Raw genomic sequence first — 19,582 nt, 5'->3', positions numbered from 1 at the left:
GAAGGTTGCGGGTGTGCCCACCAGCGCCAACTATCGGCCAGATACCACTCTTGCATGTAAACAAACCCTTCAATTCTTCTCTGTCGACCTTGACGACAAGACGTATCAATACTCGCTGTAGAACCTGGAGTTTTCTCAACATATTTGGTGACGTACTTCATTTTGGTTTGAGCTTTCGCAGTGCAGGTGTTTTTCCTCAACATAAACTCTTGAACTTTTTATTGAATCAGATTATTTGTTGATGACTTGGATTGTTTTTTGGAATTTCTTTGACTAATTCAAAATGGCTGATCCTTCACAAGTACCTAGATTTCGTAAGTGTAATGCTAGGGACTGTAATAGGCGTCTTCCAAAGGCATCTCTCGACCCACATACTATGTGTTCCAATTGTCGGGGTAAAACCTGTCAATTGGGAGAATGGTGTGAGGAATGCGTGGGCCTTTCGGAATTCGATTGGCTCGAATACGATAAGTATGCACGTAGGCTAGAGAGAGATAGGGTAAGGAGGAGTTCATCTAAGTCTGTAGATTTTTCCTCTCCACATGCCCCTGAACCTAATCCTTCCCCTGTAGTGGTTGTTCCTAACCCCCCTTCTAGCACTCAGGAACCATCTATGCAAGACATGTTACGTGCTATTCATGCCTTGGGGGAAAGAGTTGAAGCGTTAGCAACTGATCTGATCGTAATCATCTCATGGCTGACGTGAAGGAGCTTAAGTGTCAGAGTGCCACAGCGGAAAGTGGGAAAGCGATTAGTGCGCAAAGTGTTGTGAACAGTGTTGCGACCGAGGGTTCGTCTGTTCGTGCCTGTCGTTCACCTAGTCCGGGACCTCTTGCAAGCTCCCAAGCCCAGGGGAGAAGTAATGTCGTACGACTTATGGGTTCGAGAGGCCTTGATCAGCGAACAGACGTTCCCTCTATGGTAACAGGCGTATCTCACCAAGATCGCCCCCTACCATAAGACGAGAGAGCCCATTTTCTCCTCATCTTCCGAAGGTTTTTCGCGCAAGAAACCGTGGAGCAAGGTTTCTAGGCCTCTTAAACGGAAGTCGGTCCCTTCAGGACAGGTCCAGCGTCCTGGATGTAGTCATTGGGACAGTTCGGACCCGTTGCAGTCATCGGATGACTGCTCGCCGCCTAAGCAAGGCAAGGTTGTGCCGTCTCAGACGTTAACCCCGTCGTTTACCGCACCCATTCCCGTGGACCCTAAATGGGTTATACTGCAGGACATGCAGTCTAAGCTTGCCTCCCTTATGGAAGACTATTCTGCCGATAAGGTTTCCGTTGAGCCTAGCCGTTTATCTCATCGAGATCCTGGCCTTCAGCCACCCAAACGTTCCTTTGTGCGTCCTGTTGACGTTGGCGTAGCCAAGTCACGTCAGTCAGGTTGTTTAGAACCACACTCGATGCGGTCTCGTGTGGATTTTCAGCCGCATTTGGACGTTAGGCCACTTGCTGATGCTCCTGTTGACGTTCAGGACGTTCGCCAACCATCGGAGTTGACTTGTTTTGACGCTGAGCGTCAACCTCCGCAGTCTAGAGTTGTTTTGACTGCTCAGACTAGGCGGTCAAAGCAGTCTCGAGTGGACGCTGTGCGTCCTCACGCACCTGTTGTTGTTGACAGTTCACAGACTGTCAAGCAGTTACATGACGTTGCGTCCTGGTCCGCTACTAATGCACCAGTGCGTGTGGACGCTGCGTGTCAAGCATTGCCAACCCCTTTGCTTGTTTCTCAGCAGTTGTCAGATGAAGAACCTTCAGATGAGGACGTTGCTGACCCTCAGCCTGAGGATCATCCTTCAGATATAGATGAACCCAGAACAGTTCCGCCATCAATGGACTTTAAGAAAGTCATGTTAATTTTTAAGGAGTTGTTTCCCGATAACTTCGTCTCTGTTGCTCCTCGTTCGCCGCCGTCTGAGTTTGTTTTAGGCGTACCTGCTGACATGCCAGCCTTTACAAAACTTGTGCTCTCTCGCTCATCCAAGAGAGCTTTACGGCTTTTAGGCGATTGGTTGGAAACTAAGAGGAGTTTGGGGAAGACGGCCTTTGCCTTCCCTCCATCTAAACTCTCTTCTAGATCGAGCGTCTGGTATGCCACGGGAGAAGTTCTCGGCTTGGGAGTCCCTGCCTCTGCCCAGGGCGACTTCTCAAGCCTGGTAGACTCTCCCCGCCGCCTAGCCATGAGACGCTCGAAGATTAGTTGGTCCTCCTCGGACCTTGACCATCTGCTGAAAGGCATTTATAGAGCCTTTGAAGTTTTCAACTTCCTTGACTGGTGTTTGGGAGCCTTAAGTAGGAAAATCTCATCGGCTGATAGAGATGTCTCCGTACTTATTATGTCCTGCATGGATAAAGCCATCCGCGATGGATCCAATGAGCTCTCCTCCTCTTTTACTTCAGGAGTCCTTAAGAAGCGAGAGTCCCTTTGCTCTTATCTGTCGGCAGGAGTTACTCCCTGTCAAAGATCTGAACTACTCTTTGCTCCCTTATCAAAGTTTTTGTTCCCTGAACATTTGGTTAAGGACATAGCTTTGTCACTCGTGCAGAAGGACACCCATGACTTGGTTGCGTCCTCTGCTCGCAAAGGGACTCCTTCGACATCCTTTTCTGCAAGACCAAGGATAGACACTCCGGCGTCCAGGTTTATTCCGCCCTTTCGTGGCAGAGCTCCCAGCAGGGGAAGTACTCGTGCCGAGGGAAAGAGAGGAAAGAAGAGAGGAACCAAGTCCTCACGTGGCAGAGTCTGACTGCCCGCAGCCTCAGACAGCAGTAGGTGCCAGACTCAAGAACTTCTGGCAAGCCTGGGAGAAGAGGGGCGCAGACCAACAATCTGTGAGGTTGCTCAGAGAGGGGTACAAAATTCCATTTGTACACAAACCTCCTCTAGCGACTTCCCCCATCGACCTCTCTCCCATATACCGAGAGGAATCAAAGAGACAAGCCCTGAAACTAGAAGTGTCTCTTTTGCTAGAGAAGGGAGCGGTGGTGAAAGTCTCGGACCTTCAATCACCGGGATTTTACAACCGCCTCTTCCTAGTACCGAAGAAGACAGGAGGTTGGAGACCGGTGCTAGACGTCAGTGCTCTAAACGTCTTTGTCGCGAAGACAAAGTTCACCATGGAGACCACGAAATCAGTCTTAGCAGCGGTCAGAAAGGGACACTGGATGGTCTCTCTCGACCTAAGAGACGCATACTTCCACATCCCCATTCACTCAGATTCCCAACCTTTTCTGAGGTTTGTTTTCGACAATGTGGTGTACCAGTTTCGGGCCCTGTGCTTTGGCCTAAGTCCTGCTCCTCTCGTGTTTACGAGGCTTATGAGGAATGTTGCAAAATTTCTCCATTTATCGGGAATCCGAGCCTCCCTTTACTTGGACGACTGGCTTCTCAGAGCCTCGTCCAGTCATCGCTGTCTGCAGGATCTTCATTGGACATTGGATCTGACCAAGGAATTGGGACTTTTGGTCAACATGGAAAAGTCCCAGCTGATTCCATCCCAAACTATACTGTATTTAGGGATGGAGATTCGCAGTCCAGTTTTTCGGGCTTTTCCGTCTGCCCCCCGAATAGAGCAAGCCCTGCTCATAATCCAACTGATGTTGAAGAGAGAACGCTGCTCAGTCAGGAAGTGGATGAGTCTAGTAGGAACTCTATCATCCCTGGAGCAGTTTGTCTCGCTAGGAAGGCTACACCTTCGACCTCTCCAGTTCCATCTAGCTTTTCACTGGAAAAAGGACAAGACGTTAGAGGCGGTCTCAATCCCGATCTCCGAAACAGTAAAGGCATGCCTGAATTGGTGGAACGACAATATCAGTCTAAGAGAGGGACTTCCCCTAGCAGTTCAGAAACCAAACCACGTTCTATTCTCAGACGCATCGGATTTGGGTTGGGGTGCGACCCTGGACGGTCGGGAATGCTCAGGTCTGTGGACCTCAAGTCAGAGGAGCATGCACATCAACGGCAAGGAGCTTTTGGCAGTCCACCTGGCCTTGATGAACTTCGAGAGTCTCCTTCGAAACAAGGTGGTGGAGATCAACTCGGACAATACCACAGCCTTGGCATACATTTCCAAGCAAGGAGGCACCCACTCCCTGACGCTATACGAGATCGCAAGGGACCTGCTCATTTGGTCAAGAGATCGAGGCATCTCCCTGTTAACGAGGTTTATCCAGGGCGACTTGAACGTCTTAGCAGATTGCCTCAGTCAGAGGGGTCAGGTAATTCCTACGGAATGGACCCTCCACAAGGACGTGTGCAAGAGGCTTTGGGCGACTTGGGGTCAACCCACCATAGACCTCTTTGCAACCTCGATGACCAAGAGACTTCCAATCTATTGCTCTCCAGTCCCAGACCCAGCAGCAATACATATAGACGCATTTCTTCTAGATTGGTCTCATCTAGACCTATATGCATTCCCACCATTCAAGATTGTCAACAAGGTACTGCAGAAGTTCGCCTCTCACGAAGGGACAAGGTTGACGTTAGTTGCTCCCCTCTGGCCCGCGAGAGAATGGTTCACCGAGGTACTTCGATGGCTGGTAGACTTTCCAAGAAGTCTTCCTCTAAGAGTAGACCTGTTACGTCAGCTCCACGTAAAGAATGTACACCAAAGCCTCCCCGCTCTTCGTCTGACTGCCTTCAGACTATCGAAAGACTCTCTAGAGCTAGAGGCTTTTCGAAGGAGGCAGCCAGTGCGATTGCAAGAGCGAGGAGAGCTTCTACCATTAGAGTATACCAATCGAAGTGGGAAGTCTTCCGAAACTGGTGCAAGTCAGTATCTGTATCCTCGTCCAGTACCTCTGTAGCCCAAATCGCTGATTTTCTCTTACACCTGAGAAAGGTTCGCTCCCTTTCAGCTTCCACGATCAAGGGCTACAGGAGCATGTTGGCTTCGGTCTTCCGGCATAGAGGCTTAGATCTTTCCAACGATAAAGATCTACAAGATCTCCTTAAGTCTTTTGAAACCTCTAAGGAACGTCGTTTGGCTACTCCTGGATGGAAATTAGACGTGGTCCTAAGGTTCCTCATGTCAGACAGGTTTGAGCCATTACATTCAGCCTCCCTGAAGGATCTCACTCTTAAGACTCTTTTCCTGGTATGCTTGGCCTCGGCTAAAAGAGTCAGTGAACTTCATGCCTTCAGCAAGAACATCGGCTTTTCTACAGAAAAAGCCACTTGTTCTCTTCAACTTGGTTTCCTGGCCAAGAATGAACTGCCTTCTCGTCCTTGGCCTAAATCTTTTGATATTCCGTGTTTATCAGAGATCATAGGCAACGAACTGGAGAGAGTGTTATGTCCCGTTAGAGCTCTTAAGTTCTATTTAGCTCGTACTAAGCCATTACGAGGTAAATCTGAAGCGTTATGGTGTTCGGTTAAGAAACCATCCTTACCTATGTCAAAGAATGCTTTGTCATATTTTATCAGATTTTTAATACGAGAAGCCCATTCCCACTTGAGTGAGGAAGACTGATCTTTGCTTAAGGTTAAGACGCACGAAATTAGAGCTATAGCAACCTCCGTGGCCTTCAAGCAAAATAGATCTCTGCAAAGTATCATGGACGCGACTTTTTGGAGAAGCAAGTCAGTGTTCTCGTCATTTTACTTGAAAGATGTCCAGACTCTTTACGAGGACTGCTACACACTGGGTCCATTCGTAGCAGCGAGTGCAGTAGTGGGTGAGGGTTCTACCACTACACTTCCCTAATTCCAATATCCTTTTTAATCTGTCTCTTGAAATGTTTTTAGTATTGTTTTATGGGTTGTACGGAAGGCTAAGAAGCCTTTCGCATCCTGGTTGATTTGGCGGGTGGTCAAAGTCATTTCTTGAGAGCGCCCAGATTAGGGGTTTGATGAGGTCCTGTTAGTATGGGTTGCAACCCTTTATACTTCAGCTCCTGGGAGTCTTTCAGCATCCTAAGAGGATCGCTGGGCTTCGTGAGGAAGACAGACTTACAAGGCAGAGTAATCGTCTAAGTCAACTTCCTTACCAGGTACCTATATATTTTGGTTTTGTTATATTGATAACTGTCAAAAACTCTTAGCTTATACGCTGTAAACTTAATTAACTCTGGTCTCTACCCACCGCCTTGGGTGTGAATCAGCTATTATATATTCACCGGCTAAGTTAAATATTTAAAAATGATATTTTAATTATAAAATAAATTTTTGAATATACTTACCCGGTGAATATATAAATTAAAGGCCCTCCCTTCCTCCCCAATAGAGACGCAGCGGGACGAGAAGAATTGAAGGGTTTGTTTACATGCAAGAGTGGTATCTGGCCGATAGTTGGCGCTGGTGGGCACACCCGCAACCTTCATAGCGATCGCTCGCGAGTTTTTTGAGTGTGTTTTCTGTCGAGCCGCTGAGTAGCAGCTATTATATATTCACCGGGTAAGTATATTCAAAAATTTATTTTATAATTAAAATATAATTTTGAGAACATATTTTATGGCCCACTTAATCCTCTGGCTATGAAAGTAGCAAAAAGACGTCTTTACTTATTCTTCTTCTTCTTTATCATTTCAAACCAAGATGTTCTCTTGTAGTTACTGAACCCTAATAAAAAGAAAATATAATACATGTACCTTAAAAAAACAGAAGCATCACCAAGAATTTTGACTATGATACTGGTGAAAATCAATACACGGAATGTGAAACAAAATATAATCTAAAAATATTTCATTTTAATACCTACCACTAAGAGTTAATATCAAAAGATTTCAATGAATCTTATATACAAAGTGAGTGCTTTTAATATTTAACAGAGAATATTATTTACATGGACTCTCCTCCCGAGCAGCCCCTGTAGGAGCCTCAATCTAAAGGAGTACCCCTTAAATGGTGCTTCTACAGCCACACCACTTAGTCCTAACAATCTAAAATCGACAGTGATCTCCATTAAGCTATTTGGAACTTTCCAACCCTTAACTCCCAGTCTTTTTTTTTTTTTAGCACATTTTGCAATATATTTTTTTTAAATTGCTCTAACAGCCTTAATTTTCGTCATAGAGAGGTCAGGTTGGTCTCATTCTTTTTGGAAAATGCCTGAAGTTCCTCATAAAGTTATCAAAAATATGAAAAAAAAAATGTAAACAGCAGTTTTTTGCAAGGACGTACCGGAACGTCCATGGGGGTAAAGGGATGAGTTTTGTGAAACGTAACAGTGCGTCCATTGGGGGTAAAAGGGTTAATACGTCAATCACTTGGACTACGAAGGAAGGAGGATGATTATCTGACATGGAGGTATCAATGCAAAATTTATTACAAAAATTCTGTTTATTTTTATGAATCTTAAATCCATACCGCAGAGCTATCCGATTAACCCAGTGGTAGTTAAGTGTTAATTACATAAACTTAAATTCATGTCAATTCTGCATCTATTGCACATGGCTTCTATATGTATAACCCCCGCAAACCTTTTGAAAACAAAAATAAAAAGAATTGTGCCAAAAATTTTTGATCCCTTCTTTACAAATATAATAGTTTCAATAATAAAATTTACATATTGCTTTTGTCTGTAGAAGCTTGAAATGTCAATATTACTCCTTAAAACAAATTCAACAGTTTTCTTTCCTTCCAATAAAATATTGCCTCTAGTAAAACACTGAAACCAGAGAATATCAACAATAACTTGCTACACATAACAGATAACTTCTTAAGTCTTGAAGTCAACATGGAACAACAATGATTGTCTTCTCCAGATGTACTGTTGTGCCAAAGAATTACTTTTAGGTGATCATGATCCACTTTCTCTTTGTGTCTTGTGCCTAAGGATAATTTCTAATTTATAGATTCTAGTGAGGAGTGTGTTGGATTCACTGATGACTTCTAGGTATTATGCTTCATGATCAATTAAAGTTTAAAGCACGAAATAAGCTCACTATTAATTCAGGGGTAATTCGGAGAAGGATTAAGCTACTTGCATATACAGGGAAAGTGTTCTCTCCCTGTATAAATAAAAACTTTACAAAGTTAAAATATAATACGAAAGCCTCTTAATAGTACTCATTAGTTTCTAAGATGATTAGGGAACAGCTTGATAACATTTGAAAATAGTTTTCAACTACTGTACAAACGTCCTATCTGTTAAAGCGACAAAAGCAAACTGGCAGTGCTCTTGGCACTATCTTTTGGTAGGGATTCTCATCCTCTAAAAACTTGTCTTTCAAAATATTCATATCTCGTTATCTAAAGGTGTAATGGAAAGGTAGCAAAATGGATATTGGAGAAGAGACATAAAATAAATAAGGCAGATGAATATTCCCAATGGGTGTATTGTGTACAAGTGATAATTCCAAATGATTAATCTTTCTACTATAGTCCAATTCTTTTAGCGAGTCATATTGGCATCGACTCGCAGCGGTGCCCTTTTAGCTTGGAAAAGTTTCCTGATCACTGATTGGTTGGACAAGATAATTCTAACCAATCAGCGACCAGGAAACTTTTCCGAGCTAAAAGGGCACCGTTGCGAGTCGGTGCAAATATGAATCGCTAAAAGAAATGGACTATAGGATTGTAATTATCTTTCTAAACAATATAATTAACAATCAAAAGTTCTGCCCCATTGATGTAATTCAAAAATTGCTTTAAATTGTGAACATGATACATTTTTTGTTTGCAAGCTACAAAAGTCAAACTTAAAAAAATATTACATTGATATTTTTAATGAAAGATACTAATTGTTGAATTTTTTATTGCAAAATACTGTTGAATTTTCCTTGTTTTTCAACACAACAGCACTGTGGATACTGTAGATATTACATGAAAACAGGACAAAATTTACGCAGAAAGAACATACCTTCTTTTATTTTCTTTCTTTCCTTGCTACGACGATTCTGGAACCAGTGCATGACCTGTCTATACCGAACTCCGAGACGCCTGGCAAGTAAGCTCATCTCAGAGGGAAGGGGAAAGTTATTTCCATCATAATGCGTGACGAGCACCCTCTGCTCCTCGTCAGTATACTCGATTCTCTTTGTGCTAGTGCTGGATGAACAAGGAAAGGTGCGAAAGTGTTCCAGGTAGGTGTTTCTATCTGGAAACACTCTGTAGCAGTCAAAGCACCGAATACTATTGCCGATGACCTTTCTTTTACTCAGTAACTTTTTTCTTCTTCTAAAGTGCCCAGGCTTTAGAGATCCCTGGCCGGTACAATGATGGGAATTATGTTCCTTCAGAGCTATAAAAGAGGCAAAACTTTCCCCACACGAACAACACTTATGACCAGATCGTTCACAGGAGTCCTCCGATTTTTGTACGCCATCTTCGCCTTCCGAATTGTCTAAAATGCACTCCACTGCCATGATGGGATGATAATCCTCTCCATCTAATGAATCGTCCATAGATTTTTCCACCTTCACTGAGTCTACTTCCATTACACCATTCTTTACACATTCCTCATTCCCTTCCTCTGGAGAATCTGAATCACTGACGTCTTCATTTTCTCCATCAAAGCGACCTTGACTAGATGAGAACCGTTCGAGGATATCCACACCATATTTTTTCCTCCTAACAGGTTCTCCTAATTTTGCTGGAAATAAAGAAAGAAAAGATCAATGAACAAAGACAAACCGTAATCATCATCAGGTTCCATTGTAAATTTTTCTTAAATTACAAATATTCATTTCAATTCTTACCTGGAATTCATAGCTGTTCCTTATTTAAAGGAAATATTTTGACAACTACCCCATAATCCTGAGCATGACAAAATCATTGTCAGATATACAATTTTTGGCCATGGTCAAAATTTACACACTTGCAGATCAATTTTTTATATGCCTCAGTACGGCCAAACTATAAAATATGAACGTCTGGTTTACTGCATCATAATGAAAAATGACTGAATGTTTCGATGATGTAATCAGAGTATTTTTGCAATGATTAAGAATATTTAAAAAAGTGAAGAAAACATGAACAGTTTGCGAACATAGGCGAGGATGCTCCATGATGAAGGAGAAGCACTACGAGACACAAGCGCGCACAGAGAAAGCACAAAGGGACCACGTGGGAAGCGCGTGGGACACAAAGGGTCGGGGACACACAAGTCACACTGGGATAAGGAGAGCGGCTAGATGATTTCGCGATGCGACCAGAGAACTTACTGGAAGTCGAGACCTGAGCAAGCATGCCCTCTGACCCAGGGTTAGCCTCAGGGCGCGTATCACTCCGCCTGAGGTTACCCCTCATAGAAAATGGGTTTAGGGTAAACTACACAAAACTCTGGTTGGATGGGAGGAGATCCCAGATACATACTCCTAAGAAAGTAGTTCGAGGTAAGTACTTCGTGTTGGAAAAAATATATATTATTATTATTATTATTATTATTACTAGCCAAGCTACAACCCTAGTTGGAAAAGCAAGATGCTATAAGCCCAAGGGCTCCAACAGGGAAAAATAGCCCAGTGAGGAAAGGAAATAAGGAAATAAATAAAAGATGAGAATAAATCAACAATATATCATTCTAAATACAGTAACAGCATCAAAACAGATATGTCCTATCTACACTATTAACAACGTCAAAAACAGATATGTCATATATAAACTATAAAAAGACTCATGTCAGCCTGGTCAACATAAAAACATTTGCTCCAACTTTGAACTTTTGAAGTTCTACTGATTCAACTACCCGATTAGGAAGATCATTCCACAACTTGGTAACAGCTGGAACGTCTGTTCGTGGTTTAACACCCATCGTTCCCTTTTGTCGTTTGACATTCCTTCACCCAGGGGTTGGGGAGCTTGAAAGAGGTCTCGGACTGGGTGAACGGCAAGTACGAACAGACGAACCCTTCGCAACACTGAACACATTTTTTGCACTTTTCGCACTAACACTTGTCCTTTTTAACAATTTTACATCGGACATGAGTTGATTCCTAGCCGTAGCCAGCGATTCGACCTTGGCACCAAGAGCATGAATCGCCTTCATCATGTCCATCAGTGAAGGCTCATTAGTGCTAGTAGGGGGTTCAGAAATTACCACTACAGGGGGAGGAAAAGGTTCAGGGACATGGGGAGAGGAAAATTCTCGAGAATGAGAAGAACTTCTTCTGACTCTATCTACCTCTAACTTACGAGTGTACTTTTCATACTCAAGCCACTCGGTATCTAATAAAATGATATTTTAATTATGAAATAAATTTTTGAATATACTTACCCGGTGAATATATAATAGCTGAGCCTCCGGCGGCTCGACAGAAAAACACACCAAAAACTCGCGAGCGATCGCTATGAAGGTTGCGGGTGTGCCCACTAGCGCCAACTATCGGCCAGATACCGCATATACATGTAAACAGACCCAATTTTGCACCGGGTAAGTATATTCAAAAATTCATTTTATAATTAAAATATCATTTTTAAATATTTAACTTAGCCGGTGAATATATAATAGCTGATTCACACCCATGGTGGTGGGTAGACACCAGAGTTAATTAAGTTTACAGCGTATATGCTTAGAGTTTTTGACAGTTATATCATAACAAAACCCAAATATATAAAGGTACCTGGTAAGGAAGTTGACTTAGACGATTACTCTGCCTTATTAGTCTGTCTTCCTCACGAAGCCCAGCGATCCTCTTAGGATGCTGAAAGACTCCCAAGAGCGGAAGTATTAAGGGCTGCAACCCATACAACAGGACCTCATCAAACCCCTAATCTGGGCGCTCTCAAGAAATGACTTTGACCACCCGCCAAATCAACCAGGATGCGAAAGGCTTCTTAGCCTTCCGTACAACCCAAAAAACAATATTAAAAACATTTCAAGAGACAGATTAAAAAGGATATTGGAATTAGGGTAATGTAGTGGTAGAACCCTCACCCACTACTGCACTCTCTGCAACGAATGGACCCAGTGTGTAGCAGTCCTCGTAAAGAGTCTGGACATCTTTTAAGTAAAATGACGCGAACACTGACTTGCTTCTCCAAAAAGTCGCGTCCATAATACTTTGCAGAGATCTAATTTGCTTGAAGGCCACGGAGGTTGCTATAGCTCTAACTTCGTGCGTCTTAACCTTAAGCAAACATCGGTCTTTCTCATTCAAGTGAGAATGAGCTTCTCGTATTAAAAATCTGATAAAATATGACAAAGCATTCTTTGACATAGGCAATGATGGTTTCTTAACTGAGCACCATAATGCCTCAGATTTACCTCGTAATGACTTAGTACGAGCTAAATAGAACTTAAGAGCTCTAACAGGACATAATACTCTTTCCAGTTCGTTGCCTACGATCTCTGATAAGCAAGGAATATCAAAAGATTTAGGCCAAGGACGAGAAGGCAGTTCATTTTTGGCCAGGAAACCAAGTTGAAGTGAACAAGTGGCTTTTTCTGTAGAAAAGCCGATGTTCTTACTGAAGGCATGAAGTTCACTGACCCTTTTAGCCGAAGCCAAGCACATTAGGAAAAGTGTCTTGAGGGTGAGATCCTTCAGGGAGGCTGAATGTAATGGCTCAAACCTGTCTGACATGAGGAACCTCAGGACCACGTCTAAGTTCCATCCAGGAGTTGCCAAACGACGTTCCTTAGAGGTCTCGAAAGACTTAAGGAGATCTTGGAGATCTTTATTGTTGGAAAGATCTAAGCCTCTATGTCGAAAGACCGAAGCCAACATGCTCCTGTAGCCCTTAATCGTGGGAGCTGAAAGGGAGCTAACCTTTCTCAGATGTAAAAGAAAATCTGCGATTTGGGCTACAGAGGTACTGGACGGGGACACAGATGGTGACTTGCACCAGTCTCGAAAGACTTCCCACTTCGACTGGTATACTCTAATGGTAGAAGCTCTCCTCGCTCTTGCAATCGCACTGGCTGCCTCCTTCGAAAAGCCTCGAACTCTTGAGAGTCTATCGATAGTCTGAAGGAAGTCAGACGAAGAGCGGGGAGGCTTTGATGGACATTCTTTACGTGGGGCTGACGTAACAGATCTACCCTTAGAGGAAGACTTCTTGGAAAGTCTACCAGCCATTGAAGTACCTCGGTGAACCACTCTCTCGCGGGCCAGAGGGTAGCAACCAACGTCAACCTTGTCCCTTCGTGAGAGGCGAACTTCTGCAGTACCTTGTTGACTATCTTGAATGGTGGGAATGCATATGTCTAGAAGAGACCAATCCAATAGAAACGCGTCTATGCGGATTGCTACTGTATCTAGGACTGGAGAGCAATAGATTGGTAACCTTTTGGTCAACGAGGAGGCAAAGAGGTCTATGGTGGGTTGACCCCAAGTAGCCCAAAGACTCTTGCCCACGTCCTTGTGGAGGGTCCATTCCGTGGGTATCACCTGACCCCTCCGACTGAGACAGTCTGCCAAGACGTTCAAGTCCCCCTGGATGAATCTCGTCAACAGGGAGATGCCTCGATTTCTTGACCATATGAGAAGGTCCCTTGCGATCTCGAGCAGCGTGAAGTAGTGTGTGCCTCCTTGCTTGGAGATGTACGCCAAAGCTGTGGTGTTGTCTGAGTTGACCTCTACCACTTAGTTTCGAAGAAAGCTTTCGAATATCATCAAGGCCAAGTGGACTGCTAATAGCTCCTTGCCGTTGATGTGCATGCTCTTCTGACTTGAGGTCCACAGACCCGAGCATTCCCGACTGTCCAGGGTCGCACCCCAACCCAAATCCGACGCGTCTGAGAACAACACGTGGTTTGGGTTCTTGACTGCTAGGGATAGTCCCTCTCTCAGACTGATATTGCTGTCCCACCATTTCAGGCATGCCTTTACTGGTTCGGAGACTGGGAATGATACCGTCTCTAACGTCTTGTCCTAGTTCCAGTGAGAGGCTAGATGGAACCGGAGAGGCAGAAGGTGTAGTCTCCCTAGTGAGACAAACTGCTCCAGGGATGAGAGAGTCCCTACGAGACTGTTCCAACTCCTGACTGAACAAACGTTCTCTTTTCAGCATTAGTTGGACTTCGAGCAGGGCTTGTTCTATTCGGGTGGCAGACGGAAAAGCCCGAAAAAACTGGACTGCGAATCTCCATCCCCAAATATAGAATAATCTGGGATGGGATCAGTTGGGACTTTTAGGTTGACCAAAAGTCCCAACTCCCTGGCCAGACTCAACGTCCAATGTAGATCCTGCAGACAGCGAAGACTGGACGATGCTCTGAAAAGCCAGTCGTCCAAGTACAGGGAGGCTCGGATCCCCGATAGATGGAGGGATTTTGCCACACTCCTCATGAGCCTCGTAAACACGAGAGGAGCAGGACTGAGGCCAAAGCACAGGGCTCGAAACTGGTACCCCACATTCCTGTAAACAAACCTCAGAAACGGTTGGGAATCCGGGTGTATAGGAATGTGGAAGTATGCCTCCTGAAGGTCAAGAGAGACCATCCAGTCGCCTTCCATTAATGCTGTCAAGACAGCCTGGTAAACTTCATCGTGAAGTTTGTCTTGACAATGAACACATTGAGCGCACTTGCCTCTTACGTACTCCTGCAGTGAACATGGCTGCCAGATCATTGGAGCCATCCCTGAGGGACTTGTTCCTGCAGAGAACGTGGCTGTCAGATCATTGGAGCCATCCCTGAAAGCCTTGTTTATGCATGACATAATTGTACAGCAAAACTTCAAACGCTCGAAAAAACTCCTAACAGGAGATGGTCTAGCTCTGAAGTCGACCATAAAATCTTGGAGCGTCTCATGGCCAGGAGCCAGGGAGAGTCTATGAGGTTTGAGAAGTCTATCTGGGCAGAGGCAGGAACTCCCAAGCCGAGAACTTCTCCCGTGTCATATCAGACTCTCGCTCTATAAGCCAGCTTAAAAGTAGGGAAAGCAAAGGCTGTCTCCCCCAAACTCCTCCTGGTGATTAACCAGTCGCCTAGCAAACGTAAAGCTCTCTTAGAAGAGCGAGAGAGCACTAGCTTATAAAACAACGGCTTCGAAGTAGCTAGGCCTAGTGTAAACTCTGACGTTTAGGCGAACGAGGAGCAGCAGTTACAAAAAGATCCGGACAAAGATCCTTAAAAATCAGCATGATTTATTTAAAGTCCATAGAGGGCTGAGCAGCTTTAGGCTGCTCTCCGTCTGACAGAGTCCTCAAGGGAATATCAGTAGGAGGGGGATCAGCAACTTCCTCATCTGAAGGAACCTTGTCCGACAATTGCCGAGTCTCAAGCAAGGGAGAGACCTGCCGTGGTGGCAATGCTTGACAAGCAGAGTCCACACGCAAAGGAGCAACAGTAGCAGTCAAGGACGCTATGTCATGTAACTGCTTAAAGGACTGACCAGTAACAACAACAGGTGCGGGGAGGACGTTCGACGTCAACTCGAGACTGCCTTGACTGCTTAGACTGAGCAGTCAAAACAACTCTTGACTGCGGTGCTTGACGCTCAACGTCAAAACAAGTCAACTATGCTGGTTGGTGAACGTCCTGAACGTCAACAAGAGCAAGCGGCAGCGGCTGAACGTCCACAAGCGGCTGAGAGTCAACACGGGACTGCATCGAGTGAGGCTCTACAAAACACGATTGACGTGACTTTGTAACGTCAATGTCAACAGGACGAGCAAAGGCTCGTTTGGGTGGCTGACGGCCAGGATCTCGATCAGCTAAGCGGCGAGGATCATCGTGAACCTGCTCAACAGAATAGTCCTCCATAAGAGAGGCAAGCTTATTCTGCATGTCTTGCCGTACAACCCATTTAGGATCAACGAGAATGGTTGCGGTAAGAGACGAGGGTAACGTCTGTGACTGCAAAACCTTGCCTACAATAAGACTCTCGGAGCCTGTGTTACGCTTTTGTTTAGGCGGCGAGCAGTCTTCCGATGACTGCATAGGGTCAGAGCTGTCCTAATGATTACAACCAGGACGCTGGACCTGTCCTGAAAGGACTGACTTTCGCTTAAAGGGCCTCGAAACCTCTTCACGGTTTCTTACGCGAAAAGCCTTCGGATGACAAGGAGAAAAACGTCTCGCTTGTCTTATGGTAGAGGCGGTGTTGATGAGACACGCCTGAAACCATAGAGGGAACGTCTGTTCGCTGATCAAGTCCTCTCGAACCCATAAGTCGTACGACATTACTTCTCCCCTGGGCTTGGGAGCTTGCAAGAGGTCTCGGACTAGGCGAACGACAGGCACGAACAGACGAACCCTCGGTCGCAACACTGATAACACTTTGCGCAATTATCACTTTATCACTACGATTTTCTGTTTTGCACTTACTTCACTGAAATCGAATCTTTCAACAATTCACATTAGGTATGAATAAAACTGATTTCTACCTGAAGCACGCAATTCTACCCTCATCAAAAGGTTATAATTGCGAAAAAAGTCGTATAATGTAAGCACATTAATACAAGCAAAAAACAGTAAACATATATTAAGATAAAAAGATCAGTGGCTGGGAAGGAGACTAAACACTAGTTCATTCAAAACTACGTTTTTCAATCTCTCACCGTACAGTGCCTTGGGACGAGAATAAAAACTAAAAACGTTTTATTCTTTCTCCCCGTACAGAGACTAGGGACGAGAGTATTAACTGACTCGAGAACAACGTTACTCGCTTGGGACGAGAATAAAGACCGGAACGTTCTCTCTCTCTCTCTCTCTCTCTCTCTCTCTCTCTCTCTCTCTCTCTCTCTCTCTCTTGATTTCGCACCGAAGAGAAAAGCCTACTGTACTTACCTTTCGTCAATAAACAGGTTATTTGACCAAAGGAAAAAACCTGAAAGGTTTTTCAATTAACAAGTTCCTTTAAAATAGTATTTAAAACATTTAAGTTTGAAAGAAGAATGAACAAAACGTCAGAATCGATTTACTCTTTCTGCAAAGTGAAACCGTGATTCTCTCTCTCTCTATCGTAACGATAGAGCGCAAACTGCGTAGCATAAATAAACTAAACGTTAGTTCATCTTTGAAACAGTACGAAGACTATTCAAAGAAAATCTTTCATAAAATATCTACTAAAAAATATTCACTTGTTCTGTAAAAGTTATTTACGATTAAAAGGGCTCAACGTTGTTTAACTTCGGTTTCCAAGTTAGGACCGCCTACTCTCGGATTAGGGGAGGAATAGGAAAGGTCGCATATAAACAAATCATTAAAATTTATCTTGATGTTTATTATAAATGGAAAGCTAATCGAAGAGGCCTAATAAAGGCGGATGAGATATAAAATATATAGAGGAAAATCTATAATTAACTTTCACTGACCCTAACAATTTATAACGTGATAAGATAATTGCTAAAAGCCTAAAACACACTTCCGTACTAAGGGAAGGGTCGGCCATTTAAAAGTCAAAGAAAGTCCAAAAAACAATCCAAAGTCATCAAAAATTAAATCTATCCAAAAACGAGTTCAAGATTTAAGTTGAAGATAAAACACCTGCACTGCGAAAGCTCAAACCAAAAGGAAGTACTTCACCAAATATGTTGAGAAAACTCCAGGTTATACAGCGAGTATTGATACGTCTTGTCGTTAAGGCCGACAGAGAAAAATTGGGTCTGTTTACATGTATATGCGGTATCTGGCCGATAGTTGGCGCTAGTGGGCACACCCGCAACCTTCATAGCGATCGCTCGCGAGTTTTTGGTGTGTTTTTCTGTCGAGCCGCCGGAGGTTCAGCTATTATATATTCACCGGCTAAGTTAAATATTTAAAAATTACACATTCATCACATCAATCCCCAACTGACATATTTTACCTCTACACTTGTTACAAATAGAGTGGGGGTCAATGGAAGCCTTTGGAAGGCGCCTGTTACAGCCTTTAGCACATTTCCTATACACAGGGGAAGGGTCAGCCATTTTGGAATATCCAGAGAGAGATAAAAAACAGAGCAAGGGTCAAAAACAGTCAAATCAAAAAATTGTTCAAGAACAGTCGAAAGAAAAACCAACCAAGCGAAAGCCATAAACCAAAAACAAGTACTTCACCAAAGCTGTAGAAACTTGAGGTCAGCGCGAGCAAGAAAATCAATGTTTACCCCACAGCAGCAGAGAAGAACTGAGGATTTGAGGAATGGTTACAGTATCCTGGCGAGTGGTGGCGCTAGTGTACACCTAGCAACCCAACCTACGATCGCCCGCGAGTTTTGAATTTCTGCCGGACGTCAGAGACGTTAGCTATATATATATCCACCGGCTAAGTTAAATGTTTAAAACATACAAATATATTACTCAACTTGGGAGCAGGGATCTCCAAAATGCCTGACATCTTCAAAAACACAAAATAACACAGAGCTATGAAAAACACGTCCGAACGATCCCAGGTGCTAACAAGGAATGATGAGAGAAGGATAGATAGTGGTGGTGGTGAGGGGGGGGGGGGGGGGTCAGTAGCTGTAGTGAACGAAACCTTGTAGTAACGGGGGATTTTGAGGGGGGAGAAGTCTAATTGGAAAGGGACCTCTGGTAGTGATATCACTCGCCCCAGTTTTAATACCGACACCCTTTAGGGGTGAGCGAGCTGGGTATATTCCTGGCATTCCATGCAACTTTTTTCTCTGGTATATTTAGCAGTATTTATACCTTTGAAATGGCGCTTTAAAGAGCATTTCACAGAGCAACACAGGTTCCTCGCCAGAGATAAATTTTTCCTTCGTCAAAATCCCTTTTTTATACTTAAATGCTCGTATGAAAGAATGCCCTTTCAAAAGGTATTTGAAAGATAACTTCTGGTTTACTGTATTATGTCACCATGTAATAATGTTCATAATGTCATAATGTTCTCACAACAGAAAGACACTTCTCATTATAGTATCCTAGCCCTGCCTGAAGCCACTAAATTTTGAAACGCCAAAGCAGAGTTGTAACCTATATCATATTATAATTATTACTACTAGCAAAGATACAACTCTAGATGGGAAAGCAGGATACAATAAGCCCAAGGGCTTCAACAGGGAAAATAGCCCAGTAAGCAGAGGAAATGAGGAAACATATAAAATAGTGTGCTCGAGTGGACCCTCAAGCAAGAAAATTTGATCACAAGACGTTGGAACAACATGGTAGAGGCTATGGCACTACCCAAGTCTAGAGAAAAATGGTTTGATTCTGGAGTGTCCTTCTCTTATAAGAGCTGCTTACAATAGCTAAAGAATCTATTCTACCCTTATCAAGGGGAAAGTAGCCACTGAACAAATACAGTGCAGCAGTTAACACCTTGAGTGAAAGAAAATTTTTTGGTTATCTTATTGTTGTCAGTGGCATGAGGAAAGAGGGGAATGTGTGAAGAATAGACCAGACTATTCGGTATATGTGTAAGCAAAGTAAAAATGAGCCGTAACTAGGAATCCAATGTAGTACTATCTGGCCTATCAAAGGACCGAATAACACATCAGTGATAGTATCTTAATGGGTGACTGGTGCCTTGGCCAACCTAGTACATATTTGGCTATAAATTCTGGTAAAGGGGAAATCAAGGCTTCTTTAAATGAAAAACCCACATGGATTCATCAGCTTAGCAAAATTTTCTTAAATTCCTAATTCTTTAAGCACATACCAAAGCAAGTAGACAATATTTCTTTGGTATTTGCCATATATACTTGCATAATATGCCAGTTTTGACAACTAGTATTCAAGCTAAATTCAATGGGGTGGCATCATACACAAGATATAAAATTAGCATATGCGCTATAGGACTAGGTTATGT

The 19,582-nt window shown here is 43.6% G+C and overlaps 1 protein-coding gene across 4 annotated transcripts in view; it reads right to left on the bottom strand.

Moving 5' to 3' along the window:
* The window catches only part of LOC137658429 (uncharacterized), a 93,613-nt gene that overhangs the window by 22,034 nt on the left and 51,997 nt on the right, over positions 1-19,582 (bottom strand). For all 4 annotated transcript variants that reach the window (XM_068393139.1, XM_068393157.1, XM_068393165.1 and 1 more), the window contains exon 14: positions 8,804-9,535. In XM_068393139.1, coding sequence (XP_068249240.1) covers positions 8,804-9,535 — 732 coding nt within the window. The remainder of the gene's footprint in view (positions 1-8,803; positions 9,536-19,582) is intronic.

The sequence above is a fragment of the Palaemon carinicauda genome, chromosome 1 (assembly GCF_036898095.1).
Source record: "Palaemon carinicauda isolate YSFRI2023 chromosome 1, ASM3689809v2, whole genome shotgun sequence".
In the NCBI taxonomy this organism is placed as follows: domain Eukaryota; kingdom Metazoa; phylum Arthropoda; class Malacostraca; order Decapoda; family Palaemonidae; genus Palaemon; species Palaemon carinicauda.
Note: the sequence above shows the minus strand (reverse complement) of the source record. Positions and strands in the feature narration are given on the sequence as shown.